This window comes from Penaeus vannamei, chromosome 10 (genome assembly GCF_042767895.1).
Source record: "Penaeus vannamei isolate JL-2024 chromosome 10, ASM4276789v1, whole genome shotgun sequence".
In the NCBI taxonomy this organism is placed as follows: domain Eukaryota; kingdom Metazoa; phylum Arthropoda; class Malacostraca; order Decapoda; family Penaeidae; genus Penaeus; species Penaeus vannamei.
In genome coordinates, this window is record NC_091558.1 from 42,921,390 (window position 1) to 42,933,889 (window position 12,500).

Sequence of the window (12,500 nt, forward strand, 5' to 3'; positions counted from 1 at the left end):
ACATAAGAGAAAGTGAGAAAGAAAAAAAATATTGATTAAGAAATAGGACCTAATTACGGGTAAGTTACAAGACTTTCTTTGATTGGCAATGAAATCAAAGAAGAAAATTTTAACCAAATTCACAAAGGTTAAGTGTTGAAAATAGGTTCCCAAAATATCTGCTACTGCAACATATGAGACACTTTATAGGAGAATTAGGATGTATCCATACACTACCTGAGAGTTGTCTGAAAGTAAATGGTGCATCCAATTCTATACAACCATATTTCAATGTGTTTTGGTAATGCAGCTATCATAAACAATATTCCTGCAGTTTGGTCTGAGCTGGTATGGTCAGCAATCAATGGGTACACAGAGTAGGCATGACTACTAAAATATACCCAGAGCCTTGCGGCTGCATTTTATGGTCACAGCAAGGGAGCACAACAGCAATGAGAACCATCCCTTGGAGTCACCCACGAGCTTGGCATGACCAGTATTCTCGCAAGTATTTTGGCAAAAGTCATTTACCTGCTTTTAGATTACTTCATGCCTTATGGTACTGCATCAATAGACAAAAAATTAAATTTGTCTCTAGAGAATCAAAACAAACTGCTGGTTTTTCTATGATAGAGCATGTCCTGTAGCTATGACTCATGAAAGATGTGAGTACATCACCTGATTACCAAGGGCCACAAGGCAGCTCCACCGGCTCAACCTTTGTCACAATGGCACAGCAGGGATTACCTGCATACAATATTGGCCGCTTGCTGGGGCCAGCCCATGGGCCTCTCTCGGCCAAGGTACACCTGTAAGGTACAGGTTTGACAGAGGCAAGTGCGGGCAGCACACTGGGTTGGGAGCTTACCTCTTGTTGGGGCCAGCTGCAGCTGGGGTACCATCACCCTCAGCTTTGACTCCCTCCTGGACACCTGCTGCTGTTTCTGCTGCTGTTGTTGAAGCTGTTTCATCCTTCCCCTTCTCCTGGTCCTTGGCAGGGGCCTTATTATCCTTAGCATCAGGCCTGGGCTTTCCCTTCCTGGCCTTGACCTTTTTCCTAAGCTGGTAGTCATTCATCATTGGAAGTCCAGCTGGGCCAGAGACATGGCGACCCCTGCGACTGTGGGGCGACTCATCCCAGGCACGTCGGGGGCTGAAGTGATGTTCCCGTTGGGGCAACTTGCGTGAGGGTGGAGGACGCATTTGGGGGGAACGAGCCCGCCCACGACGGTCGTCATTCCCCCCACCCTGTGGGAGACACTCACCACTCAGTCACCACACAACAAATACAGCCCTATATTCTCACCCTTGCCATGGGAAAACCCCACTGGTAATTCCAGGAACCATTTGTGAGTCCTTCAGGTACACTGGTCAGCCTGTTGACCTGTGAGGAGCCAAAGGCATGACCTAGCAAGAGAAGGCCAAGTACCACAAGCTTTTAATTTCAGGTTACCCTTTAACCTTACTAGAGAATGGTCCTTTAGTTTGTACTTCTTATAAATTTTCACACAATCCTAAAAGAATCATAAAAAATTAATCATTTATGACCATTGCTCTGTCAACCTTCGCTTCTGGAAGGATTTACAGATGTCAGCTGAAGAGAAGAACAGCATTAGAGATGCAATGCAATCCAGCAATGCCAGCATCTACATGCTGTAGTGAACCCTGGGCTTTTAAGTTGTCCCAAATAGTCTGTAGCCCCAGTACTGCTTTGACAAAATTCTGTTTTTTGAAGAAAACACCACTTATATCCTGCCAACCTACAGAGGCTGGAGAAGTTTAAACAGCACCACAAGTGGTATTGCTCTTTAGTGTAAAAACCCAATCATAAGGGCTAGACTGTTAGGAAGAAATGTGTGTACACACCATGTATACTTTTTTCATGACTGAATATCCTAACCTTAGGTATTATAACCAGTGAGTCATTATATCTTCCTGTGGAAGGGGAATGGCCATCTGAAATCTCTTTCTTTATGTCAAAAATGAAGGGTGAAACCATTAAAATACATTCCCAAAGTATTACATATGGTTACACAAGAAGTGGGTCTTGGCCATATGTTATTTCACAGAATTAAGACCAGTGGTGAAATAGTGTGTGATGTATGCAAATCCTTTTTTTTGTAATTCTTTGGTTTAAATTACATTGCATTTTGGTTAAAGGAGACATGAAGATCCGTAAACGTTCCTGCACCAAAAAGTATTATGTAATAATCTAATTGCCCATCAAAATAAGTTGTTTTTGTGACATGCACATGTAGTCAAAAACGAGACCTGTTAAAGAGGAGTGCTCTTCATTGAAATAAATTCAGAGAGGGTTTTAGACAGATTGAGTTTTATATGTTTCCCTTGAAAAAATTGCTTTGTTCCATTATGTGCAGGAAAAGAGTAAATAAGAAAATAGTATTCCTCTCGCAAAGCAAGTTAGCTAAACTGTGAAAACTGCTGTAATGTATCACTTTGTCTTTTACTTAATATTTTGCATCAAAATGCAGCAATAACTGGATGGCTACCGTCGTCTACCTGAAGTCTTATCTTGTTTCTTTTAAAGGTCTATGTTATTCTGATATACTCTCTAATCTCATTTATATTATTTCATCCATAAATAAATATGGATAAAGAATTATGCACTTGAAAATCAGTCATTTTTTGCAATATTGTTACCAAAGGAAAATTATACTTTTATGTTACACAGAGTAGCATAAAAGCTAAAGGAAAAAAAGTGGGGAGGGAGGGAATCCTCAAAAATATCAATAAAAAAATAAATGGTGACTATATATTTTGAGAGAGGGAGAAATTCAGTATCATAGTAATAGTTACATCTTTCATTTCAAACCTATAATGCATAAAGGGAGACCAAAACACTTTGACAAAGTCGTTCGCGGGAATCACACAACACGTTAAATGCCATTGGTCTTCACTATGCAAATACAGGGGGGGAAAAAACAAAACTAAGGAAAAAATGAAGTACTGAACTGCCTTTCCTGTGCAACCTCATTCTTTGCAGAGACCCCTCGTAAATTTCTCATAATCCTCTGCCAATTTTCAACTATGGTTCACCATTGGTTTCAACTTTGGGATTGTCTTTTAATTGACTGAAATGTCTCCTGGTCACTACTTACAACAGCGAGGCTAAGAACAACACAAACAGGTATTGTGTTTGAAAAGAATATCTACTTACCCTGTCCATGCGACGCATTTTGTTGGCGGGAGGGCCATAATCACGGCTGTCACGCCCGTCCACTAGCGAGGAACCCTGACGTGGAGAATAATGCCGTTGTTTGGTCTGCTATATAGAGGTCTAAAATATCAGACCTCTTAAAATTACCCTCTTAATCTAGTTATATTTTAGTTTTACAATTAGATAAAGTGTAAGAAAGTTGTGAACGTTCATGGTACAGAAAATGTCAGACTGGTTCGAGATGTTGGCACTGCTAAACCTGAGAAGCAAAAAATTCAATCGTTTTCTCAAATTTCAATTGGTGTGTAACCTTAATAGACAAGTGTATCTACCAATGCAAAATTTTCCAGCCGTTCCTATGCAGTTTCCAAATTTGGTGCACAGATTCAGCACTTACTCTGAAACTTTGCAAGACAGTACATCGGAAATATTTTGTAACTATCAATCTATACTATTAAGGTAATCCTCTGTAAAATCATAAACTGACAAATCAAATAAAACAAAAAACAAAAAATAAAGGGTTCCACTATAAAAATCTGACCATGCATGCAACAAAGACGAAAACCACACTTACCGACGACAGCACGGCATTGAGTATGTTGAGCGCCAGTTTGGATTCGTTATTGCCCATCTGGCTGAGCTGGCTAAGGGAACCCAGCAGGTTGGACGTGCCCCCTCCCCCACCCCCCACAATGCTACCCCCTGAACCTCCAGGTGTTGGCAGAAGCCCGTTGCCTCCGCTGCCTCCCCCAGCTGTGGGCACCATGCCGCTTTCCCAAGGGTTTACCATCATGCTGCCTGAGTTCATGCCACCGCTGTACCTGTTTGGAGATCTGCAATCAATATGCAAAGTTGGGGGGGTTTAGGCACACTTGTTTAAATTGGTTCTATGGTGGTTTCAGTGTATATTCTCAAACATAAGCAGATAAAAACAAAATATCAACAAAATATACCAACTATTGTAAAACAAAACAAAAAAAATAAATGAAAATTAAAAACATGAAAACAAACTACATAAACTAACAAAAAAATATATACTACAAACAACTCTTTACATAACATTTAAGACTAATACTACCATGCATTTTAAATGAAAACATTTTCAATGACAGGAAAAAAACTGACATCAGAACTTTGGCCAGATTTCTTTACTGAGTTAACTGCACCATTCTGGTCAGACATACGGATTCAGGGGAAAATTCAATCTTGACTTCCGCATGTGTATGTCATGATGTGTTGGCAACTTATACATAAGCAATATAACGCAGAATGCCCTTTAGCCCATCACTGTGTACCATTTTGTGTATATTTTTGCTCTGGATAATTTCTGAACCTTGTTTTTCTGGTGCTATCAATGCCTTCACTTCTTCAGGGAAGATGGCATACAATGATGCCACGGCAAAATTCTACAAATGACATGCAGTGATGTCATATACAACCTATTTGCACTATGGATATCATGTAGTGATGTCGTAGCTGACTTCAACAATGATGCAGGTGTATGGCTGGCTTGCAGGATTTTTTTTTTTTTTTTTTTTTTAACTTCTGGTATTAAAAGACAAGAGGATAGGAAAACAAGCAATACAATGTGTCATATATCAAACTTGCCATTCTAACTAACAAGACAGCCAATGTGTCAAAACAAGCCTCTCCTGGTTGCCAGATAATTAAGCAAACCATAGAGCATGGGTTACCCAAATCAATTTGGTTAACTGAAATCATTGTGGTATTCAGTTCTATCTTATGGAGTTGTTTCTTTACAATATTAACATCATAATTTTTAAAAATCACAAACAAGTTTCAGAAAATCAGTTAGAATGATACATAAAATTAATGAATGGTATTTATGAATGGCAATGATTGCACTCCCTCCTCTTTTTTTGCTTTATAGTTCTTTATAAATTACCAAAGAAACAGCAGTAATTTTGTGATCTGTTTTGAGATTCAGGCCAACCCCCCCCCCTAACTGAACACAAAAGTGTACAACTGGATCTTAGTATCTTGTGGCATTCTTATGATACATCTGCATGTTGAAAGATTTCTATACAACTGTACTGGGTCCAGCATCCTAGTTACTCCGAGATTGTTGAGGGGGAGAGGGTACTGTGATGACAGGCCCACTACAAGTTATTCTCCCTTTCTATCTTGTCCAGTTCTTCCTGGAATAGCTTTACAATTCTAGCACCTGGCTACACATAGGTACAATAGCAAATCACTATGCAAAGCAATATGCAAGAACTTTTCATTCAGTCAGACCTGGCAATATAGCATGTTCACTCCTTAGCTACTAAAATCTGTGGCTTGAACTACCAGCAACTTCAGCAATTGCCATCTTATACAGTTTTATAATTAGTTTATTGATCAAGATACCTGTAACTGGCACATTTGTTTCTATTTCATATAATGCACTAATAAAGTTCACAGAAAATATTATGAGGTACCAAGTGCTAATTTTTTGCCACATAGCTTCAAGTCTGCATAGTAAACAATAATGATAGCATGACATAAGCCCACAGAAAGAAGTGGGTAAATTTGTTCTTGTATCACTATATACCTTGAGAGCTATGTGTACATTATAAAGCTAATGGTGTTGCCCTCTTCTATGATATATAATGTATATACACATACATAATTTTTCACAATTTTACTTGTACAAATCTGAGTGAGAATGCTAGACTCACTGGGACCCATTCACCTACTCATGACAAAATAAAATCTTTATGTCTTGTGTGATTGAGCCCTCTCTCAGTTGTGCACTTGTTTGACCATGGCTGGTGATGCTAGAGAAAAAGCTTCTCAAAATAGACAAAGCCTCTTTTTAGCCTCACTATTTGAGCAACTGACTAAGTGCACCCCGATGCAGATTCAATTATAGCGCCAAGGGCTCCCATTATGAGAAGTAGCAAAATCAAATATACAACAGATTTTGTGCGCAGCTATTACAAGCACATATAGCAAGGTCACTCTGGTGACTTTCACAAACATATCCCTTGTAACTCACAAACTTTCCCAGGATGCAATGCTAGGAATATCTGGGCTCCCTTTAATTAGTTTTCAGCAGAGATAGTATTATTAAAAAGAACTTAGACAAACCATTTATTGAATAAAAAGTGACTGAAAATATCAGATACGACATTTCAACAGTATAAAGTTTGGTAACAACTTATTTTTCAGATTTTCAACTTCTTCATAATATATTTCTAACCATGTTATTTATTGTACATTACCTTTACATTCATATTCTTGTTTGTTATATCTCTAACTATGTCAACTTATAAGCAGATAAAAATATGCATAAAAGCGAGACCACTAATATAATGTAACATCTAATATGAATATCTTTTATGAAAATGTATTATTCAAAATCCTTTCTCATCTGCATATCAATACTTCTATATATATGCAATGTTGCCACAACAATATTACATGAATCAAATATTTTATATATGAATAGTACACTTCAACATACTGCATACCATACTTGTGAGCTAACACTGCATGACCAGCACACAGACAGACTTGTGTAACTGCACCACACAAATAAATTCCACCCTGAGACTACAACTTTATAGAGAAAAATGTTAAGGAGAAAGAGAAAGGAGAAGAGGCATACATTATAAATGAAGACTCAAAACTTTATAAAGAGAAGAAAAAAAATTACAAAAAATCTGAACACAGACAGAACATACCTGCCCTGGCTAGAAGCATGGCCTGTGCGTCCATAGCCCCCGTCCCCATATCCACCAGTGCCACTGTGGCTGCCCCCTCCATGGTGCCTGTTGCTGCTGTAACTGCCACCTCCACTATAGTGTGGGTTGTGGTTGCTCACTCCTCCACGGCTGTAGTTCCCGCGACTGTAGCTTCCACCTCCTCCACTGGCCCCACCTCCGCCCCCTCGACCATAGCCACCACTGGCTCTGCCACCTCTGTTGCTCCCACTTCTACAACAAGCAGGAAAAGAAGGAATTAGTATCACAATACCCCAGATGACTTAGGCTTGGAAGTGATTTGAACTGTGTGCCAGGGGATTTCACACTTATTTTTAAGGATCTTTACTGGAATCAGGGGTTATACAGATTTTCACTGGTTAATAAAAGAACATTTCACAAATTTATGAATATTATATATTTAAAGTATCTAATACTAATGCTTTGGTAACTAGCTTGACAAGGGCAGTCAAATCGTAACAGCATTTTACAAAACAGTCCTTTAAATCTTAGTTTCAAAAGAAGCCAAAGTAGACCACTAACAGTTCAGAACATCTATAACTGGAAAGGAAACTATATTTCAATCCACTGAATGACATCAGCTCAATGCTGCAGTTGTCATCACAGACATAAGCTACAAAGGAATAGGAAAACGGCCTTACCTGTAACGGCTGCTGCCGCCACCCCCTGACCCAAACTGGTCCTCATGGTAATATCCTGGCATCCTGTAAGAATGAAAAATGGTTTTTAATAACCAATATAAGTAAGGATTCCTATGACACTTTTGACTTTCAATCTCAGCTGACTCACGTGAACACAGATTCTCAAAAAGTGTGTAGACTCACTCGCACTCGCACTCTTTCTCTCTCTCTCTTGGTTAATAGAATTATGGAGTGTGAGGAAGTAATTCTGGTCCTCTTTGGCAAGTTTCCTCCAGCTACACACTTTTAAAACCCATATTCACCTGGTTTAGAGAGTCACTAGTCTCCTTTCAAAATCTTTGTGTACTCATGGCAAGGTGTCCTAGTCATTTGCCACTTTGTAACAATATCTCAGGGTGAAACCTTGTCAAGCTGGCTTTCGGCCAAAATTTTCCACAAACAGATTATCATTACCCTCCCCTCTGCCAAATTTTTAAGAATGATGAGACCCAAAGCTAAGCATTAGCATATTGTGTTGATGTTAGGCAAGAAGACAAGAAATAATCAAATGAATGAAAGTTGTAAACAAACAAGTTGAAATGAGCACTTAAGGGACTGTTGAGCTTACTTTTGGAAAGACCTTTTTTCATGAACTTTAAAAAATGGAAGCTAGAAAGTGGATATATTCCTGATTCCTCTACTAGAAATCTGGTGAAAATGAAGATGAGATAGCAGATGAGAAAGGTAATGATCCTCTAATTTCTACATGTGAATAACAACCTCATTCCCATTGCATCTGCCACAAACTCACAGCCACCCCTCCAAACTTGTGTACTGTAAGAAATAAGTACACAATGTTTCAGAACATGACACTCGCATTTCTATTTTGTCTCAACTTTAATAAAAATGTAGGTTTTACTCTTCTTTGTTATTACTGTAATTCTTTAAATTGCCATGACTGGGTCTGCCCTTTGGGAGGGCTGACTGGTGGCTTAGGTCATCCACAATGTAACAATTAACCAGTATTATTGAAAGAATGAGTATAGACTATATGCTTAGGCAAACCAATGTATGTTAGGACTCTGTTCCACATAATACTGTTTCATAATGTATTCCTATTGTGTACAGTTATTTGTTGTTGTATTTTTCTGATCCATATTCATGACACATAATGAGAAATCCCTCAAATGGATATCGGTAAGTATTTATTATATCGCTTCCAATAAGACTAAAAAACATGCAATCAGTACCACAGCATTCTTCTGGCATGCTCTTATCCTCGATGTACTGTATCAAAAAAATATTGCCCCCCTACTCTACTTGTGAGTTTAACAGAAATTGCATTTCCATATGATCTAGCTGTAAATTACTTGGTACTAATTATGTAATTTTATATTCTCATCTAAAATTATTCATTATCCAATATCATTCACTATTTGAATCATACATTTTTTCATTAAATTGGTTATACGTGATATGGGCATACAAAAATTTGTGGTTGTTGATACAAGCTATAATCCGCAGACATGAACAGTAAAGCTACAAAGGGAAAAGATTTTGCAAAGCTCCTTTCAGAGCCGAAGACCATTTGGCACTCCCTAGTTTCAACTCTATCTTACTGTGCATACCAAGGTGAAAAAAATGCTTGCCAGGGTGAGTTGGGGAACAGCCCCCTATCAACACTCCGCTTTGACAGGCATGCCCAGTCACGGCAACTCAGCTTGTAAAATATATTTTGTGATGTGGAGGTGGGGATTTGTTAGCCTCTGATGACTGAGTTCATACTATAAAGAAATCCTTAAAATCTAATTGAATATACATGAACCTTATAGTTTTCCATCGCAAGTGACCTGTGCTGGAAATAAGTGAAAGTAGTGTTAACAATTTCATGATGATAACTGTACCCCTTTAAGACCCAGTCCCTTTTAAGCCAGCCAACAATCTTCGAGGCACTTCGGGGAATCCACAAACATCACCACATGAACCAAAATCTTTCCGTACCCAGGGGCTCCATCCCCACAAACTATGTCTTCACATGCATACCTTAAAGAATAAACCAAACACCTTTATATCTCAAGACACCGAACTTTCCTTTACTTCTGGATGGCTTGGTTTCTAATCACTATTTCCAGCAATTTGGGGCATTTTACGGGCTCACACATCAAGCTGCTATAGTTACTAAGGTCTATTTCTTCTGCATAGCACTATGTTGTTTTATAGAGAACCCGGAATTGAAAATACTGAAAACAAAACATTCCTAACCATTGCTTTGTGAAAGAATGGCAATCACGAAGTCTTGAAAGTCGTTTTGGAAAGTGTAAATTCACATTAGGTTTTTGTAAATAGTGTACAACTATCAAAAAACACATTTTTTTTTTTATCAAAAACAAAGTAATGCCTAAAATACATGAATTAGGAAAATCAGACATTGAAATTAACAAAATCGTCTTCACAAGCATGTACTAATACACAAATTAGTTGACAGATCGCAGGAATGAGTGAAGAGGTCATAGTATTGTAAACATTCCTGATGTAAACAAGGCAAAGAACAATTTTTGAAAAAGATGGGTCGATATTCTCTCTTCTCTGTCATGTATCTCCTTTATTTTCGGTTTTCACACCTTATGCCATAAATGAAAAGTGTCTTAGTTTATGTAAAGGTAATAATCTCATACTTTTTTTTTTTTTTTTTTTTTTTTTTTTTTTTTTTTTTTTTACTACAACACATTTATACTTTTAAAGTCTTTTATTAAAGTTATAATACTTAATTTTTGTGTTTCAAGATATATCTATATGCTTATTTAGTGATATGAGCATTGTACGTTTCAGACTTTCAGTCGCTGGCTGCGAGGTTTGACAGTTCAAAGCCAGCCACTCCACAAGTAACCAGTGAGAAATGTTGCATATCCAGTGTTGCATTGATTCTGGGTTATTTAATACCTCCCCCCCAAAAAAAAGAATAAGAAGAAAAAAAAAAATGGTAATTGTTGAAGACCGCGACGCACCCTCGCAGAGCCTAAGTCGAAAAAAATGATGTTTTTCTGCATGAAATCCTATGATTTCATCGATTTTCGGCGTTGTTTCTTTTGCGAATGAATCGTTCAGGAGATCGAGTACCATTTCTCCATCGACGATCTTGATTTGATAGTCCCGTTAGCAGGGGAGGGCATGAAGTATATCAGGGAAATTACGGGGTAAAACAAGCTTAAATAAGAAGAATAACGATCAAAAATGCGTAAAACTAGCACAAAAAGCGCTTAAAATCGGCCAATGAAACTCTACGGATGTAACCGCCATCTTTGAAAGTTTACGGACTTACGCGAAATAAATCAAAAAATCTACGGGAACCCAACCCACATTTCGGCAAAAATCTACGGGAATTCACACGTTCCAACCCACAAAAACGTATTGACCAATAAACCAACCAACCTAATATATCAATATAAATTGCCGTGACTAGGCGTGCCCTTCGGGCACTGCCCGAGGGGAGGGTTGATGGGGGGCAAGCCCCCCATCCCTCCCCTGAATTAAAATCATAGCAATCCAGACAGTAGAATGAAGCAAATGAAAGTTTGACATTTCCAGACAAAAAGGTATTTGGTTTATCATTTCACAGTATGAATGCCGTTCATACCAAGGTGAAGAGAATGTTTCCCAGGGGGGTGTTGGGGGACAGAGCCCCTCCATCAACCCTCCCCTAGGTCTGCTCGGGCACACCTAGTCACGGCAACTTAAATTGTTAGATTAGGCTGGTTTATTGGTCAATACATTTTTTAAGATGTTTGGAATGTGTTAATTCCCGTAAATTTTGACGTTGGGTTCCTGTTACAGTTTGCTTATTGAAGCGGTTCATAGCCTGTTCTTGCATCAGAAAGATGTGTAATTGCTGTATTGGCTGCAGTACAAGTTAAGCATTGATGACACACCCAGGTGGTTTATAATCAATTCAAGGAACCAAACTTGGTCCTAACCTTCGAGAATGTGTGGAGGATGTTTGACAACTTTCAATGCCGTAGTGCTATGTGGTACAGAAATAACTGCAATCATTATGTACACAGGAAACCATGTAGGTGAGTAAATTGTAACAAAATACAAGTTCAGGTGAGCGCTGAAGTCATATATTTCAAACAATGGTACTCTCTTCCCACACAAAACCATGATTTCCATAGGCCTTACAAACCTGTTGAATGGAGGGGGGGTTGGGTTGCTATCAGAAACAGAGTTTAACAAGAAAATGAACATCACATTCCTTCTAATAGCATTAAACAATAAAAATTCTGGATATTTTCAGTGAGTCACATTCCCCAACAAAAAACAACTGACCATTATAACACCCATTTCCTACAGTTAGATAAAACACCATCTCAGCATCTCAATTCATTTATTTTCGATATTAAACACTGCTATCAACAGTTGGTGCCGATACATTAGTCACTACTGATAAGATACAGCGAACAGCACAAATTACGTGTTAGATTCACTCGTACTAAAAACATGACAAGTTCAATTGCTAAAAACAAAGAAAACGAACCTGCAAATACACCAAACTTCGCCACAGTATCGGCATGACAGATTGCCAACGAGAAACTTCCACCACAAACAACCTATGACGAAATAAAGTGAGCTAGAGACGAGGTGTTTGGGGGTAACCATTCAACAACAATGACAATAGGAAAAGAACAACGATGTTTAGGAAATGTAGAGAGAGGTTAAAAGGCGTGGAATTACTCTAAAGAAACGAGGAACGTGGAAGACGGTAGGTAAACCTCGCCAAGACGGAGACACAAAGAGAAATAAATCGCATTGGCTTATTGATGCCGGGCGACGCACCCACAACTTTTGGGATAAACAATCCTCGCTTCTTTTTTCCTTCTCTTTGTCTCTCTCTCAGGGGATCTAGAGCCGAACCTGACGCAATGCATTGAACTCCATTACCTTCTGCAAGCACCGAGCGTATATTCGTTGTATTAGTAGGTCCGGAAGCCACTCAAATTA

General features: G+C 38.6%; 1 protein-coding gene across 1 annotated transcript in view; it reads right to left on the reverse strand.

The window, feature by feature from the left end:
* Positions 1-12,500, reverse strand: part of LOC113818002 (zinc finger protein on ecdysone puffs) — a gene marked incomplete in the record, with an annotated part of 38,626 nt that overhangs the window by 17,775 nt on the left and 8,351 nt on the right. The window contains 5 exon segments of the mRNA XM_070126703.1: positions 848-1,227; positions 3,158-3,232; positions 3,732-3,990; positions 6,847-7,098; positions 7,527-7,589. Coding sequence (XP_069982804.1) covers positions 848-1,227; positions 3,158-3,232; positions 3,732-3,990; positions 6,847-7,098; positions 7,527-7,588 — 1,028 coding nt within the window.